This window comes from Brienomyrus brachyistius, chromosome 7 (assembly GCF_023856365.1).
Source record: "Brienomyrus brachyistius isolate T26 chromosome 7, BBRACH_0.4, whole genome shotgun sequence".
NCBI classification, from domain to species: domain Eukaryota; kingdom Metazoa; phylum Chordata; class Actinopteri; order Osteoglossiformes; family Mormyridae; genus Brienomyrus; species Brienomyrus brachyistius.
Window position 1 is genome coordinate 30,937,484 of NC_064539.1, and position 24,616 is coordinate 30,962,099.

At 47.7% G+C, this 24,616-nt stretch overlaps 2 protein-coding genes across 2 annotated transcripts in view; both read right to left on the reverse strand.

Moving 5' to 3' along the window:
• Positions 1-17,931, reverse strand: part of LOC125746296 (uncharacterized) — a 26,800-nt gene extending 8,869 nt beyond the window's left edge. The window contains exons 1-12 of the mRNA XM_049020106.1: positions 17,459-17,931; positions 12,720-12,891; positions 11,756-11,986; positions 6,115-6,261; positions 4,362-4,525; positions 3,944-4,061; positions 3,084-3,225; positions 2,259-2,404; positions 1,413-1,555; positions 1,109-1,249; positions 708-824; positions 390-540 (exon numbers count right to left, since the gene is read on the reverse strand). Coding sequence (XP_048876063.1) covers positions 390-540; positions 708-824; positions 1,109-1,249; positions 1,413-1,555; positions 2,259-2,404; positions 3,084-3,225; positions 3,944-4,061; positions 4,362-4,525; positions 6,115-6,261; positions 11,756-11,986; positions 12,720-12,774 — 1,555 coding nt within the window. The 5' untranslated portion in view covers positions 12,775-12,891; positions 17,459-17,931. The remainder of the gene's footprint in view (positions 1-389; positions 541-707; positions 825-1,108; positions 1,250-1,412; positions 1,556-2,258; positions 2,405-3,083; positions 3,226-3,943; positions 4,062-4,361; positions 4,526-6,114; positions 6,262-11,755; positions 11,987-12,719; positions 12,892-17,458) is intronic.
• A 1,107-nt stretch (positions 17,932-19,038) lies between these two features.
• On the reverse strand, positions 19,039-22,795 carry LOC125746337 (transmembrane protein 230-like). The gene is made up of 3 exons (XM_049020240.1): positions 22,570-22,795; positions 22,031-22,153; positions 19,039-20,133 (listed from the first exon to the last, which is right to left on the reverse strand). The coding sequence occupies exons 1-3, from the start codon at positions 22,651-22,653 to the stop codon at positions 19,993-19,995; spliced, it is 348 nt and encodes a 115-aa protein (XP_048876197.1). The 5' UTR covers positions 22,654-22,795; the 3' UTR covers positions 19,039-19,992.
• Positions 22,796-24,616: the final 1,821 nt, after the last annotated feature.

A 24,616-nucleotide genomic window follows, 5' to 3' on the forward strand; every position in this document is an offset into this window, starting at 1 on the left:
TGTGACAGACATAGTGAATAATAAAACAAAGTGCATCTCAATGTCAGTACAGATCCTCTGAAAGTCTTTATGTTTCCTGTATCTTCATACATCTGTCATATCTCTACATCAGTGCTGCCCATCTGTATGTTTTCATACGTCTTTCATGTCCCAGTATTAGGACTGACCCCCTTTATGTCTTTATGTACATCGGTCATGTCCAAGTATCAGTACGGACCCTCTGTGTATCTTTCAGCTGGGTTTTCACTCCCAGAAGGCTTTTCAATTACAAGCTGTTGTTTTCTGTGCTTTTTGCACTCTGCCAGGAATGACGTACATTGTGTCCATCTGCAATACTATGTGTCCAGTGCTTTGTTGGCCCCATGCGTGCGACGGTGCCACCTTCTCACCCAGCACGAGCACCTCTGTCACCGTGGTAACAGCAGCCACACGATTAGCAGCACTGCACTCCCACACCCCCTGGTGGTCCTTGCTGAGTGGTCGCAGCACCAGGGAGCTGTTGGTTGCCACAATATATGGGGAGCGGGGGCTGGATCCCACCTGCAGGAGGCAAATGGTTAAAAGACAGTGACCTTAGAAAAAATAACAAAAACTGCAAAAAGTATTTAAGCACACAGGATGGAGATGGTGGGTATCAGACTAAGCAGTGCGGACTTTGGAGTAATGAGCGTAGTACTGAGTATCGCGTTACAGACCTCTATCCTTACCTTCCTCCAGGTTATATTCACGTATTGGTCTCCGTCTGCCTGGCAGGGAATGACCAGCTCTCTGCCAACCTCCTGTCTGTACTCCTCCAGGGGGCTGACTGAGAACGTAGGGGGGTCCTGTAGAGGCAGGAAAAGGCTATGGTAGAGTTTACAGAAGCTGGCATTCCCTGAGGAACCTGGGGTGGCTGCACAGCAGTAAGGGGCATCCCACAGAAGATCAGGTTACAGTGTAGCAGCACAGCGAGTCCTCAGTGAAGTGGGTAGGATCACTGTTGTCTGTACAGAAGACCTGGTTCTCAGTCTTCGTCTAATACATTCTGAAATACCACGGCAGGGATATTCCTAAGAGTCCTAGTTACTCCATGATCCATACCATATGAAGATGAAGAGAGAGGGCTTGCCTGCAGGACTGTGGTGGTGGGATCCGATTGGCCCATCGTCCCGTAGCTGTTATAGGGGGTACATGCATACACCCCCAGTGCATTGTCATTGGCTGCAGCAATCAGGACAGCGCCCTCGGAGTCCAGTGTCCAACCAGGGAACTGCGACAAGGCGAAAAAGGACCTGAGCTGCTTGGGGCTCTTTCGGAATGCTGTGTGGCCCTAAAGCCGTTCTACATACAACATCTGCTGAACAAGTGATTCGAGGCAGTTATACTCTATGGCTAAAATGCTGCAGTATCCTGTGAAGCACACGGGTACCGACCAACTCCAAGTCCAGGGGCTCCCCGTCCTTAGTCCAGATCACATACAGCAGTGGGGGTTCAGCTCGCACAGGGCAGGGAATGCGCCCCCCCATTCCGGTGGGGAGGTAGGTCTCCCTGGGCATCCGCAGTGCCTGTGCAGGATCTAAGAAGGAACAGAAAGAGAAGCGTGGCCACACTGATGGAGAACTATGTCCCTAAGACCACTCTCACATGATGAGCACTGAGCGGAGCTCTGTCTCTGGGCGAGAGCGGCATCGTTGGTACGTGCAGAATAAAGTCCTGAGCCGGCATCCTAAAGTGCTGCCCTCCAGCGACACTCTTCTTCTCTTATTATGTTCATTATTATTAATTCAGAGTTAATTGTGTTTTTTTCCATTTAATACCTACTACATTACAGAGGGTCGATATTGTCTCTCGTTGCCTTAATGCTGACATTTTCCCAAGCAGACGTCCTTTTTCCTAGATCGTAGTACAATTTTAAAGTTCTTTTAAAGCCCGGGAAATTGCTCCACGCGTGCTGTGAGCTTCTATTGCTCTATCGCTACGTCACTGGATGCTTTCAGCTCATGTCACATACGGCTCTTCTCTCATTGGCTGTGCCTCGGAGAAGTCGAGAAGCAGCGAAGGCGAGAAAGTTAAATTTGGCTGAATTTTGAGCGCAGTGTCAAAACGGTATATTTGAGCGGATCACATCGCTCAAGGTGGTGTGGTGTGAGGGGGCCAATCGACGCTCAGCTCCTCATAGACAGTGATGGAATGCCCAAGCTAGGGCACTGCGTACTGGTCATCATGTGAAAGCTCCCTAACGATGCAGAATGGCATGCACGGGCACAGGCCTTCCTTACGCTTCACAGTGAGGTAGGCAGAAGCAGTGGGTGCTGTCAGCAGTCCATTGGTCGGCATGCAGGTGTAGTTCCCTGCATCCTCTGGTAGGAGGTTGTGTATTAGGAGGGTTCCGTCCACCAAGATCTTCACGCGTGACTTGAGAGAGCTGACAACACAACAGAACACAGATGTGCAGTTTTCCCTTATGTTCCTGTTACTCCTGTATTGGTCCTTGTTTTTATCTGTTTCTGGTTTTACCTCATTTTGTTCCCTGTTTTCCCTTTATCTCCTGTGTTGCCCTAATCCCTAGTGTAGGATTATTACCCTCACCTGTTCCTTGTTACCCAAATTCCTAGTGTTTGGTTGATTTAGTAACAGCCCACACCCTTGTTATTTATGTATTTCCCTTGTTGCTCAGTTGGTTGTTGCATTAGTTCTGTTTGCTGTAAGTGCTGTGCGCTTCATTCCTGTGTCTTCCCTGTATGTGCCACAGCTGTTCCGGCATGTCTCTTGCCTGTGGTCCATGTAGCTGATGGTGTTAGTTTTTCCCTGTGTTTAGTTTAGCCTGTTCAGTTCTAGTATTATTTCCTGCTTTTGTTTTGACCCCTTATTGTCCTTTTGATTCTAGCTAGTTTGTCGTTTCCAATAAAACCCCATGTCTGTAAGACACTCTGTGGATTGTCCCTTCTGTCTTGCTCCACCATAACACATGGTCACTCGTTCTCCAGTGAGTCATGGTCAAACAGCAGCAGTCTTTACAGTCACTAGGTCCCTTGAGAGCTGCAGTCAAACTGCAGTGAAGCTTCCTCCAAGCTGAGGCTTTCTGGGTCGCACACAGTACTCACTCAACGTGGTAGACGTTCACATCCTGCTTCAACCAAACATAGGTCATGTTGGGGGGGTCGGCCTCTGCTTGGCACTGCAGCAGTGCATCCTGGGACATGTTAAGAGCCGTATCCTCAGGAGGAGTGATGATGACCGGGGGACCTGTTTTTGCATTAGGAATCATTATAAACATGTGCATACATATAAACATACATGCAGCACTGTACAAATGGTGTTCACTGTCAAAAAAATATGTGGGTGTAAAACTATGATATTGTGTCTGTGAAAATGTGTCAGCTTAACCATTTAAAACCCTCTTTGAAGGTCACCCCAGTGTTGGCAGCGATCATCCAATACACCCATGATTTTTTTACCTTATTTGGCTAATCAATACCTCATCGTGTTATTTCAGTTATTAATTAAGTGAGCTGGTGGTGAAATTCACCGAATACATGAAATGGCTGGGATGCCCCTGAGGAGAGGTTTGGGAACTGAAGTGGTGTTCATCTAGCCGTCCAACAAGGTATCAGTAACTTTTTGGAGAACAGAAGAATTCTTGGTGTCTTTTACTGTTCATTTATTGTAATATTAAATTATGTTTTTTTTCTGAGCAAATCTATCCACCCACCCCATCCAGGATCTCCCTTGCATTTCCCCCTGAGTGTCCTGAATTGATTTGCCTGGTTGTGGAACATGAATGGAAGGACTCTGCTACATCTGAAAATGGTATTACCACCATATGACCACTAGATGGCATTTCTGACCTTCTTAAGTACTAGGGAGCTGTGGGCCTGCTTAATGCACGTGACTCACACACAGGGACAGTGAAATGCAGTGGTGATCAGTGGCAATCACACCCTTCCCACCCCAGCCCACTTACCTTTGACCCTCAGCTGTGTGGAGTGGCTCAGTCGGCCCTCGCTGTTGGCCAGAATGCAAGTGTACTCAGCGGCCATGGCCCGGGACACAGCCCCGAAAGACAAGGTTCCGTTGGACACCTGGGACAGGGCGTGAGGATTACCGAATTACAGATGGAGCCATTTCAGATCGGACTACTAGGAAATGTGTAAATAACCCACAGAAATTGTGAAAACATGACGATTGTTATAACAGCACTACTGACAGTTCAGCATTTAAAAATTTATTTTTTATCCAAGTATACAGAACTGCAGGAAATGATATGATCTAATAATAAACAAATGCATGTGGCAATAGTGTCAGACAGAGTAACTACAAATATGGGCGGCTTTTGCGTTTCCGATGTCGTGTCATTCCTGCGGTGTCACACAACTACTCACGTTTAAAGGCACTTCCTGTGCTGTGCTTCCATCAGCCGCCGTGTGGCTTTTCCTCCAGGTGACAGCTGGGGTGGGGTTGCCATGGCCGCTGCAAGTGAGGGACAGCAAATCGCCCTGCAGGACCTCCAGGGAGGGGGGTGGAGTCTTGATGAACACGGGCGGAGCTGCGGCAGATGGGAAAAGCCATGTGTGCACTGTGTTAAGCTCTATGTGCTGACATCGGCACCTTTGTTGATGTACCTGAAACAAGGTGTTAATATTTCCTTGTTTTCAATGTATCTATTTAGTTTTTTTTCTATTAAAGAAAACCTCCATAAAATAAAGTAAAGCACTTACTAGTTCATAATGCAAACATGTACTATGAAAAGAGAAGTGTTAATCTGGAATGTGTTCAGGCTGAGAATGTGAGTGTTAATCTGGAATGTGTTCAGGCTGAGAATGTGAGTGTTAATCTGGAATGTGTTCAGGCTGAGAATGTGAGTGTTAATCTGGAATGTGTTCAGGCTGAAAACGTGAGTGTTAATCTGGAATGTGTTCAGGCTGAAAATGTGAGTGTTAATCTGGAATATGTTCAGGCTGAGAATGTGAGTGTTAATCTGGAATGTGCTGAGGCTGAGAATGTGAGTGTTAATCTGGAATGTGTTCAGGCTGAAAACGTGAATGTTAACCTGAAATGTGTTCAGGCTGAAAACGTGAGTGTTAACCTGGAATGTGTTCAGGCTGAAAATGTGAGTGTTAACCTGGAATGTGTTCAGAATGAAAATGTGATTGGTAACCTGGAATTTGTTTAGATTAAAATGAGAGCATTAGCCAGTTAAATGTTCAGGCTGAAAATGAGTATGTGTGTGTGTGGATTATGTTTATATTACATTGTGGGGACCAAATGTTCCCCACAATGTAAAAAAAAAACTGTTATTTTGACGTTGTGGCAGGGGTATCAGAAGCATTTTGAATGTGGGGAGGGGGGACACACTGGCATAAAACTAATATCTTATTTTAAATGTGGGGGGGTCCAAACGAATAATTATGAAAAGTGAGGGGGACACGTCCCGCTCAGATTTAATGGCGACGATGCCCAAGTATTGTAGTGACCATTTTTCAGGTCCTCACAAAATCTGTGACTGCAATCAGAAAACTACAAATGGTAAAATTCTTGTATTTTATTTGGTTACTTCTGGGTAAGGTTATGGCTGGGTAGGGGTTAAGGTCATGTTGGGATTAGAGTTTTCCCCATAGAAATGAATGGTCCCCACAAGACATCATTTCAAACCTGTGTGTGTGTGTTCAGTATAGCTTTACCCCTGATACTACAATGAGATTTGCTGGTGTCCTCATCCGGGTCAGTAACTAAAGGTGAGTCACACTGTATCACTGGCATCTAGTTGAAACATTATCCACTCCCTGAACAGTGTTTCCACTCCCTCAACAGTGTTTAAAGTGGAAAGTGCTTATCTGCATGTTTGGATTTGTGCAAGACTGTGTCTGCACCAGGGCACAAGGTCCAAACCCCATAACTCTGTGATTGCTATGGACACTAAAGCTGTAAGAACCCTGACATTATGAAGACTAGAGGTATTTAAAACCTGGTGTTACTGTGAAAATAGCAAAGCTGACAGAACCCTGATACTGAAGTTGAGAGAAACCTGATGTTTTTAGAAATACCAAAACTGACAGAAAATTGACATTACTGATATATCGCTGATATATTTTTATAATATGCTTTGGATCTACTCTATAGCCCTGAAGCTGTTACCTGCAACAGACAGGAAGATCCAGGAGCCATTGCGAGAGTCCTCTGCAAGCCTGTCCAGCTGCAGGATTCGGCACTCATACCAGCCCTCATCCTGTAGGTGAAGATGGTCCACCCTCAGGGAGTTCAAATGGGTCAGGGAGGCACGTCCTGAACAGCCACAAAAACATCAAAAGGTACATATAAGGAGTCTTGTGGCACAGAGAACCATTTAGGGGTCATCTGATGCAGAGAGACATATAGAGTAATCTGGCATAGAGAGACATTTTGGGGGTCATCTGGGGCAGAGAGACATTTAGGGGTCATCTGGCGCAGAGAGACATTTAGGGGTCATTTGGCATAGAGAGACATTTAGGGGTCATCTGGCATAGAGAGACATTTAGGGGTCATCTGGCATAGAGAGACATTTAGGGATCATCTGGCATAGAGAGACATTTGGGGTCATCTGGCATAGAGACATTTAGGGGTCATCTGGCATAGAGAGACATTTAGGGGTCATCTGGCGCAGAGAGACATTTAGGGGTCATCTGGCATAGAGAGACATTTAGGGGTCATCTGGCGCAGAGAGACATTTAGGGGTCATCTGGCATAGAGAGACATTTAGGGGTCATCTGGCGCAGAGAGACATTTAGGGATCATCTGGCGCAGAGAGACATTTGGGGTCATCTGGCATAGAGAGACATTTAGGGATCATCTGGCATAGAGAGACATTTAGGGGTCATCTGGCGCAGAGAGACATTTAGGGATCATCTGGCATAGAGAGACATTTAGGGGTCATCTGGCATAGAGAGACATTTAGGGATCATCTGGCATACAGAGACATTTAGGGATCATCTGGCGCAGAGAGACATTTAGGGGTCATCTGGCGCAGAGAGACATTTAGGGGTCATCTGGCACAGAGAGACATTTAGGGGTCATCTGGCATAGAGAGACATTTAGGGGTCATCTGGCATAGAGAGACATTTAGGGGTCATCTGGCGCAGAGAGACATTTAGGGGTCATCTGGCATAGAGAGACATTTAGGGATCATCTGGCGCAGAGAGACATTTAGGGGTCATCTGGCGCAGAGAGACATTTAGGGATCATCTGGCGCAGAGAGACATTTAGGGGTCATCTGGCATAGAGAGACATTTAGGGATCATCTGGCGCAGAGAGACATTTAGGGGTCATCTGGCGCAGAGAGACATTTAGGGGTCATCTGGCGCAGAGAGACATTTAGGGGTCATCTGGCATAGAGAGACATTTAGGGATCATCTGGCATAGAGAGACATTTAGGGGTCATCTGGCATAGAGAGACATTTAGGGATCATCTGGCATAGAGAGACATTTAGGGGTCATCTGGCGCAGAGAGACATTTAGGGGTCATCTGGCGCAGAGAGACATTTAGGGGTCATCTGGCATAGAGAGACATTTAGGGGTCATCTGGCGCAGAGAGACATTTAGGGGTCATCTGGCGCAGAGAGACATTTAGGGATCATCTGGCGCAGAGAGACATTTGGGGTCATCTGGCATAGAGAGACATTTAGGGATCATCTGGCATAGAGAGACATTTAGGGGTCATCTGGCATAGAGAGGCATTTAGGGGTCATCTGGCATAGAGAGACATTTAGGGGTCATCTGGCATAGAGAGACATTTAGGGGTCATCTGGCATAGAGAGACATTTAGGGGTCATCTGGCGCAGAGAGACATTTAGGGGTCATCTGGCATAGAGAGACATTTAGGGGTCATCTGGCGCAGAGAGGCATTTAGGGGTCATCTGGCATAGAGAGACATTTAGGGGTCATCTGGCATAGAGAGACATTTAGGGGTCATCTGGCATAGAGAGACATTTAGGGGTCATCTGGCGCAGAGAGACATTTAGGGGTCATCTGGCATAGAGAGACATTTAGGGGTCATCTGGCGCAGAGAGGCATTTAGGGGTCATCTGGCATAGAGAGACATTTAGGGGTCATCTGGCATAGAGAGACATTTAGGGGTCATCTGGCGCAGAGAGACATTTAGGGGTCATCTGGCATAGAGAGACATTTAGGGGTCATCTGGCATAGAGAGACATTTAGGGGTCATCTGGCGCAGAGAGACATTTGGGGGTGATTTGGGGCAGAGAGACTTTTACAGCATCAGGGCAGGATTCTTCTAATCTGGACCTCGAATCCAAATCCGGGCCTTGTTTCTCCCAGATCTCCCAGGTAGTTAGTTTAATAATTGCTGGTTCTGATTGGTCAGAGGCTTCACACTTGGCTCACAGGTAAAGGAAGGCTGGAAAACCAGCAGTGGTGGGACCTCGAGGACCGTGATTTGAATAATAGGGATTTAGGGAGACATCAGATGCAGAGAGTTGATTGGAGATAAAGGACAGACAGGTACCGAGTGTAAATGAACTTACATCTGGGTGCAATGTTAGATATAAAGTGTCTTAGGTTCAGTACATAAGCTTTGGAGTCCCACAAACAAAGCAAAGTGTGTAATGTTCACCACATGACCCAGACTTATCATGTTATCAGATGAAAGTGTATAATACATGATCATTTGGAGAATTTGTCATCCAAAAACTTGCAAAGCTACTTAAGCAATGGGACAGTATGACATAGTGACATGCACACATACTCACATGCACACTCCACCACAAACAAGCAGGGTGTGTTCTGCACTTTGAAATGCGATCTTTCTGTTGCCTGGTGACAGGGGTGCAGCGTTGACCTTCCCGTCCAGCTTTCTGTCTAATCCACTCATGAAAAGGGCCTCTGATGGCTCATGAGCGCGGCCTGACATAGCCTGTCTATCGCCCACACGCTTCATCACTGGACCAGGCTTGGAAGGAACATCTTTCTGTCTGGGTGGAAATGAGGCCTTGCTGGACATGCACACACCAAACAGAAATTGATTCTCTGAAATGAAAGCTTACATCCCTGCTGGGTCATTCCGCTGTGGGGGGTGCGGCTAGCCTGCTTACAAATGGATGTCAGGGTCAGATAACAGGTATTTGTCCTGCCACTGGGTCACGCCTTTTCCTGTGTGCCCTCCCAGTTCCTGTGTGCCCTCCCAGTTCCTGTGTGCCCTCCCAGTTCCTGTGTGCCCTCCCAGTTCCCGTGTGTCCTCCCAGTTACCCGAAGTGTGAGCATTGTAAACAAATACAGCCACATTCACGAACACATACACACGATGTTGACCCTACAATGAAAGGCCTACAAACCCACAAATACATAGGAATATTTTTGGATTAACTCTATTTAAAGTCCAGAAACTAATATTGCCAAATGGAACAGACTTTAAGTAGGTAGGGCTAACATCACTGCTCTCCAAAAGCAGGTTGCAATAATGCACAGTATTATTTATGATGTCAATGCAAGTGTTTTAAAGAGGCACAGATCTATAGGAGTGTGTAGAGGGACCCAGTGGTGCAGGAATGTGTAAAAGGACAGAGCTATAGAAGTGTGTAATGGGGCACAGCTGTATGAGTGTGTAAATGGGCACAGTGGTGTAGGAGTGTGTAAAAGGACAGAGCTATAGAAGTGTGTAATGGGGCACAGTGGTGTAGGAGTGTGTAAAGGGGCACAGCTGTAGGAGTGTGTAATGAGGCACAGTGGTGTAGGAGTGTGTAAAGGGGCACAGCTGTAGGAGTGTGTAATGGGGCACAGTGGTGTTGGAGTGTGTAAAGGGGCACAGCTGTAGGAGTGTGTAATGGGGCACAGTGGTGTTGGAGTGTGTAAAGGGGCACAGCTGTAGGAGTGTGTAAATGAGCACAGTGGTGTAGGAGTGTGTAAAGGGGCACAGCTATATGAGTGTGTAAATGGGCACAGTGGTGTAGGAGTGTGTAAAAGGACAGAGCTATAGAAGTCTGTAATGGGGCACAGTGGTGTAGGAGTGTGTAAAGGGGCACAGCTATAGGAGTGTGTAAATGGGCACAGTGGTGTACGAGTGTGTAAAGGGGCACAGCTGTAGGAGTGTGTAAATGAGCACAGTGGTGTACTAGTGTGTAAAGGGGCACAGCTGTAGGAGTGTGTAAAGGGGCACAGTGCTGTAGGAGTGTGTAAAGGGGCACAGCTGTAGGAGTGTGTAAATGAGCACAGTGGTGTACTAGTGTGTAAAGGGGCACAGCTGTAGGAGTGTGTAAAGGGGCACAGCTGTAGGAGTGTGTAAAGGGGCACAGTGCTGTAGGAGTGTGTAAAGGGGCACAGCTGTAGGAGTGTGTAAATGAGCACAGTGGTGTACTAGTGTGTAAAGGGGCACAGCTGTAGGAGTGTGTAAAGGGGCACAGCTGTAGGAGTGTGTAAAGGGGCACAGTGCTGTAGGAGTGTGTAAAGGGGCACAGCTGTAGGAGTGTGTAAAGGAGCACAGTGCTGTAGGAGTGTGTAAAGGGGCACAGCTGTAGGAGTGTGTAAAGGAGCACAGTGCTGTAGGAGTGTGTAAAGGGACACAGTGGTGTAGGAGTGTGTAAAGGGGCACAGTGGTGTAGCAGTGTTTAAAGGGGCACAGCTGTAGGAGTGTGTAAAGGGGCACAGCTGTAGGAGTGTGTAAAGGGGCACAGCGGTGTAGGAGTGTGTAAAGGGGCACAGGTGTAGGAGTGTGTAAAGGGGCACAGCTGTAGGAATGCATAAAGGGGAGTATGCACTCCAACACAGAGTGTATTCAGCATGTTCCTCTGAATCGTAGTGCAAATATGGAACATCTTCCCACAGGTCAGAACCCATTGTATTTCTCTTGCATGAGGCAACACTTTGAAAGCTGATTAGCCGGCATATGTTGGCTCAAGAGCTGTGGAAAGTTGATTGGCTGGCATTTTATGGCTGTAGAGACAACTGGCTGACATGTCCTGGTGGAAAAGGCCTGGAAAAGCTGGTTGGATGACGCATACTGCCTGGAGATCCCTGGCAAAACTGATTGGCCTACACATGCTGGCGCAAGAGCTATGGCACACTTCATTGGCTGGTGCAGCCTGTGTGTGTTTCTCAGGCTTTCTTGCATTGGCTCCCAGCTTGCATTACATCACTAATTTTGCCTGGGAGAATGCACCAGTATCCAGGGCAATTTGCATCGCTTACAAATCAGATGATGCCTCACCTTGCCTGCCGTTACAGCGGCGGCGGCCAGCCCTTCCCATTACCCAGGGAATATGAAATGTGTGTCTAATTTCAAACAGCACAAAGGCTCCTGACTCGTACAGCTCCCCTACACACATCTATTTCCTTAAAAGGAAAACGACGGTGACAAGCGCCCCCCCTCCCCCCCCCCCCACGATACCCTGCGTCCGCCACTTCTGATGCAACAGAATGCAAGACTGTGCAGCACTGCGCCTGGTGGTGCAAGCTGCTGGAGAGCAGTCTGGGTAACCCAGATCAGGGAATGTCAGTGCATCCGCGACGCTCGGCCCTCCCGCAGCCTTTTCGGGAAGCTCCTTCGCCTCGACGTCTATCGAGAAATCAGCACTTACCCAGCCAATCACGGGGCCGGCTGCTGCCCAACACGACACCACAGCGGGGAGAGCCCATAGCTCAGCTCACACAGAGCCGGGGGAGCGAACGAGGCTGGGTTCGGGTTTAGATGAGGATTAGATGAGACTGGGGTGTGGTTTACATTGGATATAAATTAGATAAGACTGAGTGGAAGTTTAGCTCAGGTTTGAAGAGTGTGAAGGTGAAGACTTACCCTCATAGTCGGGGTGCACACGGGGCGCGTGGACCCCGAATTTGATGAGTATAGGAACATTGTATCCCTGCCGGAGCCATTCCACCACGTGCAACGAGGTGGGGCCTACAGGGGGTGGGCTCAGGCCAGAGGAAGCATCGCTGGTCAAACTGGGGGCTCCAAAGTTGCATGTGAGGTCTGCTGCCCCACCCACCCTAGCATGAACCATGGCCTCTGTATCATGGGTGTATTCTGCGAATGGGGGGAGGCGGTTTAGTCACAAGAGCGTCGAACAAATAAGTCACAGCAGGCAAGAGTCAGACATGAAGCTGAAAATCAGGTCATTCAAAATGTGGTGAAAAATGTGTTATATTATTGATACGTAATTTTTACTGGGAGCCAAATGAACCAAATGGAAGGGAAAATGATTAGTTGTCATTGTTGACGCACCACAGCACACAACAACAAACTGTGTTCTCTGCATTTAACCCATATGTGACATCGTGACACAGCAGGGGGCAGCTAATTCAGCGCCCGGGGAGCAGTGCTTGGGGGCGGCACCTTGCTCAGGGCACCTCAGTGCTGCTCTGGGTTTCAGACCAGCAATCTTTCTATTACAAATGCACGTCCCTAACCCTTATGCCGCCACAATAATTAGTATGAATTCATCTAACATCCCTTAAATATCTTGATTAAACCTTTAATAGGTTTGAAACAGAAGAACTGGAACAACAAATGGCAAACATGGGAGATAACAGACTGGGGAAAAAAATGAGCATAAATGCATCGCACATGGAGATCATCACCCCATCTTCAGGTCTCCGCCTTCCAGAGTGGATGTGCTCGTCCAACATAAGCTCAGCTGCTTGTTTCATACAGAAACAGTATGAGCTCTGTGCTGGTTGATATATTTACCCGACGGCAGCCAGCCTACAGCGGCGATGCAGGAGGGCTGCAGCCGAGGCAGAACGAGGTCTCGACTCACCCAGGAGTGTGGCAGCCGCGGCCAGCCAGACCATCCACGTCCTTCCTGCTATCATGTCCGCAGCCCTCAACCTCTCATCCGTCTGTCTCTGTTCACCAAGGGAGGGCCTAAAAGCCGCCAATCGTGTTCTGGCTGCCAAATGGAGGAGGTTGGCCCTTCCTACAAATCTCACCTGTCAAAACAAGGACAAAGGTTCGTTTTTTACGAGCAGGCAAAGTGCTCAGGTGCTCACCCGAGCACATGCCAAAGGCTACAGGCTACATCCATAGCCTTAACCTTAACCCCAGCTCAAGCCCACAGCCGAGATTGCCTCATATCTCCCATTCCTGCCCATCCATCTCACAGATCGTCTGATGACCTGTCAGTCACTGTGACGAGGCACATCCACGGCACTGCCCCACCCACCCCCCACATGCTCCAGTGATCGGCCTTAATTCCAGCTTATGACAGAGTTAATCAGCCCACAGGATGGGGGTATTTCTGGCACAGAATTTTATACGGAAAAATCCACAGACACAAACACAACATCTAAATATATTGGTGGCACATTGTGGTCCCAGATACCAAAGCAACAAAAAACTAACATAAAAAAATCTACCAAAAATCTGCACTGAAACACATTTCACTGTACTAAACACTGCACATACAGTGTCCTATTACCTATGCTATTAACTTTATTAACTTTCATTAACTTGCCCCATAAACAACTTAGTTGCCCCTCTGTTCTGTTTGCATGCTGGCAGACAGCAGTGTGTGTGTATGTGTGTGTGAGGGGGGGGGGGAGGTCAGAAGGTGGGAGGGTCAGCTGGCCTGGGAACTATTCCCAACAAGGCCCCAGGGCACCAAACACAGGTGTAAGGAGAGACAGAGAGAGAGAGAGCAGGAAATGGCAGTGAACCGCACCAGCTCCCTGGGGACAAGGTACAATCGTCATGGCAACATGGTGGTAGTCTCTGGGACTTTTCCACGAGCCGTGAGCTCCACCCCCTCCCCCACATGTGGGCGCGGTGGCAGGTGCAGAGCCACTCAGGTTACCTGGGAACATGGCAGCCGGGAAAACAGGCCAAGTAGCCATAGTATGTCACGCTAAGAGGAAGACACGCGGCTCTCTGTGAGAGGTTGAAGGTATGTAGCAGTGTGTAGAGAGTGTGTCACGCTGAGAGGAAGTCACCATGCTCTCTGTGAGAGGCTGAAGGTGTGCAGCGCTGTGGCCAGAGCGTGTCACGCTGAGAGGAAGTCACAACGCTCTCTGTGAGAGGCTGAAGGTGTGCAGCGCTGTGGCCAGAGTGTGTCACGCTGAGAGGAAGTCACCACGCTCTCTGTGAGAGGCTGAAGGTGTGCAGCGCTGTGGCCAGAGCGTGTCACGCTGAGAGGAAGTCACAACGCTCTCTGTGAGAGGCTGAAGGTGTGCAGTGCTGTGGCCAGAGTGTGTCACGCTGAGAGGAAGTCACCACGCTCTCTGTGAGAGGCTGAAGGTGTGCAGTGCTGTGGCCAGAGTGTGTCACGCTGAGAGGAAGTCACAACGCTCTCTGTGAGAGGCTGAAGGTGTGCAGCGCTGTGGCCAGAGTATGTCACGCTGAGAGGAAGTCACCACGCTCTCTGTGAGAGGCTGAAGGTGTGCAGCGCTGTGGCCAGAGCGTGTCACGCTGAGAGGAAGTGACCACGCTCTCTGTGAGAGGCTGAAGGTGTGCAGCGCTGTGGCCAGAGTGTGTCACGCTGAGAGGAAGTCACCACGCTCTCTGTGAGAGGCTGAAGGTGTGCAGCGCTGTGGTCTCTTCCACTGGTCATCCTTCTGTCTGCAAGACACAGGTTAGCTCCCCTTCCTGCTTTGGAAGCAGCTTGCACGCCTCTTTAACTCAGTTACATGGTAGCGATTTTTTGTTGGTTTTTATACCTTTCCCAGAGACACCTCTGTGGGTTTTTATAGTGATAGGATGCATCCAGAGCTAAAGGAGGACCAGCAAGGTGCTGAGGCTTCATGAAAGCTTAAATGTCAGTGTGTGAGCTGCTGTGTGTGTGTGTGTGTGTGTGATCGTCTATTTCTGCCTGTGTTCATTCCTTCCCGTGTCCAGTGTGTTTACTCAGTTACGTGAGCTGGCATCGTTAAGGTGAGTTCTACTAGGTCCCTGCTAATCTGAGATGATCCTGCATCGCTCACTGAAGCGTGCGGCACTGGCCAAGCATCCCAGTGTGGGCAACATGCTCTGCATACCAAGCTACACATGCTACCGTGGGTCTGCTGTAACCTCTGCTCTCCGGCACCCAGTACGAGAGCCAGAGGGACGGCCTGGCATGTGTCATGGGTGACAGAGATACATTTGTCGTGGAACTTCTCTGATATGCTCGTTTGTATAATAAAGAGTCACAAAGAACATTTTGAAAATCAGTCATATTTCAGAAGAATAGCTTTACAGTAGACTGCTGAATTTTTTAATGGAGAAATTAAAGCTCTTGTTTTGTCTGGGTCACTATTGAGGTAAATCTGTCTTATCACAGAAATCTGGCTGGCAAAGCAAGGAATTAAAAGAGTCGTGGAGAGGTTGTCTCAGGGAGACCCAGAGAAAATCACCACACAAACCATCCCTGCCTCCACCACAGAACATACGCTCTCCATTTTCTCCGATGGAAAAAAAGGTTTGTTAGGTATGTCCTTATAATAGGAAACACCCACTTAGTTGTAAATGATCTTAGGAAAACATGAGGGCAGGGGATCCCTCCCAGATGGGTATTGTGATAACAAACAAATTCTTGTTGGTTTTGCTCTCTTTATTTTAAAATACCCTAAAGCTAACAGGTAGACCCTGACTTCTGGCATGACCTCATTAATAAACAGGTACCTCGCGGCCACTGCTGCTCCACTGGGCATTCCTGCACCTCAGAGCCTGACGTTGCTAAATTTGAGGGTCGGCTCTCGGGGTGTTTGGGGTGGGGCAGAGTCCCAGGCTGAAGCAGACCTTAAAGACCTAAAAGAAGATGATACCCATCTACCGAACGGAAAAAACAAAAAAATATGTGGTCGGTTGGCAGAGATTCAACAACACAGCTGATACAATCTCACAACAAAGGGCTGAGATCTCTGGCTGCTTCTGGAATTCAACACAAAATTGTAACGTAAGTGAGGACCTGTAACCAGAAAAGGGTCCTGTGAGCTGTTCGGGTTTATGCAAATCTACAAATTAAATAAGACCAGAAATGGCTCACAGACTGGCTTCTGGATGTCTGGTGTGTGCGAGCGTGTGTGTGTGTGTGTGTGTGTGTGTGTGTGAGGGATATGAGCGAGAGTAATCCATTTGGCTTTAGCTGTTGATTCCATTCAAGATGGTGACCGTGTTTGGACCTGGAAACTAGTTCAACAGCCAGTACTTGTGTTGTACTGGCATGTGAGCAAGCCCATTACTGAGGCACTGGTACGATTCAAGGCTAGCTCGCTTTTCTTATTATTCAGACCCTCTTGCATGTAAAATCTGTAGCGTTTCTACAACACGCACCGCTCCAGGCCGTCTGTTATTGTAAAATAATAATAATAATAATAATACTGACAAGTAACACGTTATCGCTTGAAAAGGCTTGGGAGTGTAGCGTAAGAGGAACAGGCAGCCGATCACCACAGGGACGTCCTAACATGTGGACTTTAGCGTCTGATCCACTTTACTGGGAGCTCGGTAACAATGCGCCACTATACGATGTTTCAGTGCACCTTTTATGCTTGTTTGGGAGGCGGATTCCCACAGAAACACCCTACAATGCCTGAAAGGGGAACAAAGGACACAGCACCATGAAAGCATTCAAGATTGATGAGCCAACAGGTCGTTTTACAGCTGGAGAAACTTTTGTTCTCTGTGAATAACAGGGAGGCAGAAATAAAACAATATAAGTAGCCAACTATTTGATATGGATGGTGACGGAAAGCGAGGGTCGCGGAACACTTTTACACAGTAAAGCTTATACACTCGGTTATACAACTAACGCATTTTAACTTAAAAAGGATAAGCAGCGCCTGTTCTCTTTCTTCCCATAAGTTACAACGGTACACTTTGGCTACACATACACTTCTCTTTCCCTAATTAATTAGGAGTATCTTCACCGAAGTCAGAAATCAGAAATGCATTCATTCAAATGTCACAAATATAACAGCACCGACGCGTAACTAAGTGGCAGAGAACTGCAGTTCGTCGTCTTATTCTGGCGATGAGGCGTTAAAAACGGGCTGTTAATAACCGACAGACGGAGCTCCGTTTAATTCGTGCTGTACCTAAATGCTTTTATTCACTTTCACCATCATGGGCTATAACTTCATCTCGAATGTAATGTAAATCATCCAATTTCCTCATTTCCTTACAAACACTGATGTGATTTAACTTTATGCCTGTATACGCTCCTATGCGGCATGATTATCTGAGGAATCTGCGAGAAATTATGAGGTCTCATAAGCACAATCACATAGCTCTAAAGATATCACACTTATGTCAGACTTATTTCACACTTATTTTCACCCCCGGAGCCGCGTTACTAACGACGCGCCTCGGCGCAGCACCTAATGTCGCCGTTTTTTTTTTTTTTTTTTTTTTTTTTTTTTTTTAAATAATAAGCGTATTGTGAATACGCTGTCAACGGCTATTTAAACTGTGCAGTAGGAGATACATACTATAGTTCGGAAACTACTTTCACTTAGTACGAGCTATAAAATAATAAAGCAACTGAGTATTAATGGTGAATGTGTGAGAGGGCGAATGACTTACAAGACAAAGCGGTGCAACCGGCTGGGGAGATGGGGAGCGTGTAAGTGACACCTCGCAGGCTGCTTAATCCCCGCAGCTCGGCATCCGAAGCAGACCCAGGAAACGTACCATTCCTCACAGCTTTGCTGCGCGCATCACCCGGCCCCGGAGCGCATTCAATCTCCCCGGTCCATAGCAGCAAAATAAGCAGAGCATTCCCCGGTACGCCACAGTCCGGCGTTACAGAGAGCAGCCCGCTCCGCCCGGCGTTACACAGACTGACCCGCTCCGCCGTCTCCAGGTTTATTCAGACAGACCGACTCCGTCCGGCGTGACACAGACCCACCCGCTCCGACTCGCTCCGACGCGCCCGGGTTCGTCACGCGCTCCTATCACGGTCTTACCTGTTGACCGGCGGCACACGCGCTCACTGTCTCACGCTCACACACTTTCTGTCATATAGATACATTCTCACACACCGACATACACACTCACACGCTACGGACCTCAAGCGCAACAGCCTTACATCGCTTTGTATATGCTTTTAATATAACTTTTTAAGCCGAGCACCAATATTCTTTGGTCATTGACTGTATTTGCATGCCCCATCCAGTGAGAATGTATACGTCTTGTCTGCGCGATATTTATTACTGTTTTAATTTGAATGTTTTGTGTTGCTGGCTAATGCCGTGGCATAATTATTTATAACAGCTTTTTTATTATTCGTGTGCAGTACTAGTTTTTCTACGCAAAATACTCTGGGAATTACAATCAGAAGCAACAACGACGTGAGACGGTATAATGTCCTTTCCTCCAGTTTGGAACTGGAGTACTGTAAAATCTACTGTAAAATGTCAATAGAAACCCTCCTAGCATTTCCCCCACCAACTTTTTATGAATGTCTCCTCAGCCGTCATTTTCGGAAACCTATACGCATATTCGGAATCCTATACACGCATTTTCGCGTGATAAATGATAAAACTCCACGTGCCATTCCACATATGACATTTATTCTTACAATTCAAAATATCGTGACAGCTGGCTCTGTGTGCTTTAAAGCACGTATTGATATTCGTCTTGCCCCTCGCGGTTAATATTGACCATAAAAGTGCCCCGTTCCACAGTCGGGCGTGGTAATCAGCGCCGGCTCCTCTCATTCTGACTCGTTTTGTCAGCAGATCTTCCGGCGTCCTTGCAGCCAGTCGATAAGGGCGTCTTGGCTTTGCCACACATGGGGATCCCGGCACCAGTGAAGCGATTCATGACTTCCATGTACACCACTGACGGAAAGGCAGCCATGAACCCTTGTCTTCAGAAACTCTTTTGTGAGTCATCTCACAGAGGGACTCCTAAAGATTCACACAACATATAGGATAGTATATGTGTATATGTAAGCATGATGCGACTTCTCTTCAAAATGTCAGAGTTTACAGCCGCACACCGGTGTTTCTCGGGTGTTACAACAGACCCAAACTGGGCGATGACTGCAGACTCCAGTTTCGGTAAAGACCTAATAGCAGTAACAAGCACTTTACTCTTCGGTGCCATATTTAGCAGCGGTCTTCTAGCAAATCATCATCATCATAGTTACGACCACGAGAAATTATCATCATTTTTAATAAATAATTTCTACATTTATCTGGGGCATTCAGATTATCACTTACTGTACGTCACACGCAATATTTGCGTCATACAGGGCAGAACACACCATTTTAACATAAAAATATTTAATTTAATTTAATTTTTGGGAGCATGAGACGTTTCCTATATTAAACGTCGTACACAAATAGTAATTCGTTACCACTAGTGGAATAGATATGTAAATAAATAGTACATTTCTGCAACAAGGCACATTTTAGGTGAATTTAAACATTTACTTAGTTGTTTGTATTATTTAATTACACCTGCATTAACAGGAAATTGCTACATGGATACTCTTGTTTTACTTCGGAGCTCTAACTCAAATACAACACCCAAAAAGATGATGCTCTTGGAGTAACGGGGAATGTTCATAACCAAGGGAACCAAAAAAAGAAAACATCTACCAAGTGTTAAAAGTGAGACCACCACTGTCGACCCAAACGTTAATTTTGGTGGATGGATAAATACCGGCTCTGTTGTTTCACCAACACGACAAGAAACAAGTTGAGATTATGCACAGCAGAATTTACACAGCAGCCCATCTGTATTGGCTCTTACGCCTGGAGTTCGGTATTCTCTATACACCGTATCGTAAATCAGTGCTTCCCTCTCAAGACAGAATTTCAATGCAGATCTGTACATTTTCTATAATAAACAATTAAGCATTTTATACAAGCTGGATAAATTGTTTTTAAAACAGACGCTAAACAGAAGAAAGAAGCTTTTGCATTAAAATGCACATGACTGTATAAAGTGTTTGCTACCGACGCAAGGTTGGGAGATAAACTCAAAATGCGAAGGGCTGTAGGGTGGCAGAGAAGATGCGGCGACAACTCGCGTCGTTATTGGCTACGAGCAGAGGCCATGTCGTGCGCCATTGGCTACGAGCAGGGGCCACGTCGTGCGCCATTGGCTCAGTGGTCGAAGTCCGGGATGTCGTCGAAGGAGTAGCCGCGGTAGCCCTTGGAAGCGCAGCAGGCGATGCGCAGGTGGTAGAAGCCGGGGAGAAAGACGAGGACGCCGACGACGAGGATCGGCACGGTGCGCTGTGGACGCTGGAAAACACAGGCGACACGTGCCGCAGGGCAGCCTCATATCAGCGTCATGCATAAATCACTTTCTGTTTGACCAAGTTTAACCGGTATTGGAGGTTTCAAACGCGACCTTGCATGCAATGTTAGTTATTCAAAGCCTGATTTCCAATGCCTGGTTATTCTGGATGTATACAAACGTTGATAATCATAATTAAATTAGTCTGACACGAGAGCACAATTTTATATTCAGTTTCTGCGTCGGACTCCAACGGAGATGTAGTGTCACTTCAAATGAAGGACATCTGTTCGGATTTAAATAACTGTGTGTTTAGGGGTTGTTGGCTCATTGAGAAGATATATAAAAAGGCCGCTGTAGGACTGAATTCAGATTGACAATGAGAGTTTCCTACCCTTAAAGCACTCTATCCCTTCCACGCCACTGGAGAAAGTCGTTAAATCACTCTAACACACGCAGTGTCTTGTCATCTCATCATGCCTACGGATGGGGGGGGGGGGGGGGGGGGGGGGGTTGTGGGGCTGTCGGCACCGTTTGGAGAGCAAAAATACAGACATACCCAATACCAGCAATAAAACAGATCAAGAGTTTGGATGTGTGAGGAAGACCGAGAACGAGCTGAAAAGACACCGCGGATTTCAAAGCGTGTGCGCTTCCCTTTACGAGGACTTACCAGCAGACATTCAAACCATTAGCCACAGGCCAGCAAAATATGCTCATTACTTATTAATGTCGTAACACTCGTTTTGGTTTTTGAATACATTTATCTAGTTTCCTTACAAGATTTGCTGCCATTTACTTCACGAAATATAAGACAAGGCCCCTCTCAGCCTATTCCCAGTGCATAGACTTCCATTCGCCTGTAAGGTAAATTTATTTTTAACCAGTTACCATATTACGACGCGCCAAAAATATCTCTCGAGCTCCATTGTTCCCATTAGCTGTAGTGATACTATTCAAGCTATTACTGTCTTTCAGATTGCTCACAGGTTGCTTTACGAGCCGACAGGCGAGTGGAGGGGAAGCACTCAGCGTAATGAGAGCAGATACTAGGGTGTCAGATATCGATTCTGTAAAGTTCAAGTTCATAAAAACAGGACTGGAAGTGCGCACTGTCTGGAGTTTGCCTACACCTTCCTTTCATCTACAATGGGAATTTGGAAACCAAAGTAACTTTTGAAACGTTGAGACTGTAAATTTGTTGGAAAACTGTTACAGGCAATACTATGTATATATGTGTACACACACACACACTGCATTTTCCGAGGGATCGTCTGCTCAGGGCACCCACATTGTCTTAGTCATATCCCAGACCTACAGCCGGTGGCCCCTCCGACCAAAGTGGCGGCGGGTGGCTGAGCTCCATCGCAGCAGGATTACAAAGACCGCTACAATATGCTACCCACATCGCTATTATTAATGACGTGACCTCGGCGCACCGCGATCACCAGAACTCAGCCTAACAAGAGCGACCCCGCTAGGAGCAACAGTTGGTGGGAAGTCTGAGAGGGTGTATGCCGCACACAGACATATGCGCATAAAAAGAAAGCTAAACGCTGAATGAAACACACTAACACAAACATACCAACACGCAGACTGTTATTCACCCTGCACATCAAACAGAGCAAATGTTTGGTTTGTTGCTCTTCGATTCAACGGCTTTTATGCGAGATGAATACAGTGTACGTACGTGTAATAAGGTCAATTAAAAGTTGCTTCCTCGAGGTGGGCCACAGTTATATCCTTTAAAGCTGGCAGCTGATTATTTTAGTGACCCGAGACACTGACTAAGATAAGCGGTTGGAGAATGAATGAATGATAGTACAAAAGACCTCCGTGTCATGCAGGGTTACTGTAGAGTCGATTAATACACTAGGGGGCACTGTGGCTTTGATTACTCACTGTGACTTCAATGTATCCAGCCAGGAGTAGGGCTCCAATTACAATCAATAACGAGCCAATCAGGAACAAGAAGGCGGCCAAGGCAATCGCCTTATATGGGACTTTGGGCGGGGTCTTCTTGAACTGCAAACATAAACAGGAGCCTTTACTATAAAAGGAGGAACAAAGCGGGGTCTCCGCTAACTTCATCTGGTCGGTGTCTATTACCAGCGGGTTAGTACGGTCTCTCTCCACTATTTTAATAAATCTTAGGCGAAACAGGCAACACTGTCCGTACAAAACGACTGACTGTCCCGGATAAGCGGATGTGGAAGATGGATTTAATAATAAAGGCTAAACATCATTATCGTTCCCAGCAGTTAAATTAAAGCCTTCTATCAAAGGTAAAACAGCTCGGCTATAAGGGGAAACCTGTTCTAATAAAAATCTGAATCTAACTCGGGACTATTTTATGAAATTCCGCGATTCGGGTGCGGGAGCGACTCCGGGCTGGAGTTCGCTGCCGGGCTCTGCACGCCTTAACGCCGGCGCAGCCTCACCTGTAGGTCGATGTAGCCGTCTTCGCCGTCTGGCACCCGGCAGTACTTAACATTGCTGGCAGGTAGTCCACCGGCCCCGGACATCGTCCCAGGCTGCGAAAATGGAAAGCGGCCGGGCTTGCAGTGCGATCAGCCCCGAGCAGGCGTGGCTTTAGGGGGAGATGCGCCTGTCTCTTTCTGCAGCTCCTTCCTGCTTTCCGCTTCCCCTCCGACATAAAAGGGAAGCGACGCGGTCGCCATAGTGAGAAGGGAAAGTGTGAAGGACTCGTCAGCGAGCGTCATCAGCCTCCTATGCCCTAAGCAGTAACCCTGTTCGGTCCAGCCCAGTAACCAGATGCTTTTACCCAGAAGCGGGTGGAACTGCCCTAAAGAATAAACCATAACTGTTTTATTCAGGTCGTGCTGTGGTAATGGCATGAACCTATCCTGACACTGATTGTGTATTTCACACAGGAGTTAGAGGCACATTTATTTACATGTCTGCAGCTCAGTGGAAAGAAATGACCTCTAATACATGCACTGAGTAATCTCCCCTGGAGGATTGTCAGCAGGGACTGTCATTCGTTGGTTAGATACTAAACAGCTTGAGGTCCTTTGCAGCGTACAACAGAGGCACAGTGGTCAAGGACACCTCCTGCAGGCTCGACAGGCAAAAGAACATCTATCATGGTGATGTCAGCACCTCAGGGCAGCTCATAAAGCTTCCACTGCAGGTTGATCCCGCTCCCACTGCAGGCCATACCCACTGCAGGCTGGTCCCGCTCCCACTGCAGGCCGGTCCCACTCTGACTGCAGGCCATACCCACTGCAGGCTGGTCCCGCTCCCACTTCAGGCCGGTCCCACTCTGACTGCAGGCCATACCCACTGCAGGCTGGTCCTGCTCCCACTGCAGGCCGGTCCCACTCTGACTGCAGGCCATACCCACTGCAGGCTGGTCCCGCTCCCACTGCAGGCCGGTCCCACTCTGACTGCAGGCCATACCCACTGCAGGCTGGTCCCGCTCTCACTTCAGGCCGGTCCCACTCTGACTGCAGGCCATACCCACTGCAGGCTGGTCCCGCTCCCACTGCAGGCCGGTCCCACTCTGACTGCAGGCCATACCCACTGCAGGCTGGTCCCACTCCCACTTCAGGCCGGTCCCACTCTGACTGCAGGCCATACCCACTGCAGGCCGGTCCCACTCTGACTGCAGGCCATACCCACTGTGGGCAGATCCCACTCTCACTGCAAGTCATTCCCACTCCATGCTCATTCCACTCCTATTGCAGGCCAGTCCCACTGCAGGCACTCCCACTCCCACTGTAGGCTGCTCCCACTGCAGGTAGCGTAAATGGTTATAAATTATGTTATTAGTTATAGCTAATAGCCAAATAATACCTAATAATAAGTATGATATCTCTCTATTTAATATTTGTTTTGTCTAAGGGTTCTGTCTCCTAGCTTCAAAATTGTGTTAAAACTTTGTAGAGGCCAGAGGAAGGTGTGGCACTACAGGAAAACCTACAAATGTTTGCCAGATGGGCTTCATATTTTGTTACCCAGAATCCCTGCAGCAGAAATAGAGAAATCGTTCAGAAATCATGGTGACAGTCACAGTTCTGGTGGCTGCAGCGTCTGGTGGCTGTACATGATCCCCAGGTGGTCTCAGTGACCCTGACTCAGCCACTAATGTGTAGCCAGAAATACCCCCTCGGAAGGTTTTTTACTCCAAACTGCAGTCAAGGTCTCAGTGAAAACACGTGGACAGAAGTTCACGTTGGACAGATTAAGCAGCTTCTTCAGCAGGGCTATCAGTAAAAATGTGGCATTTCTGCTGAATGTTTAGCGCATGTTTCCCTCAGTCGAGCACCCTCATGCTGTCCCTTGTCTTCCTCACAGTCACAGTCCTGAGGTGACGGCGACAGCACAGCAAGTGTGTCACTTGTGAACAATACGTTTAAAGGAGCACACCTAGAAAGGTAACTCTGAAGCTGAATGACGACACCTGGCCACTCAGACCCCTTTCTGTGCTATTTTTATCTCTGGTGTGAGTCATAGCCAATAGCG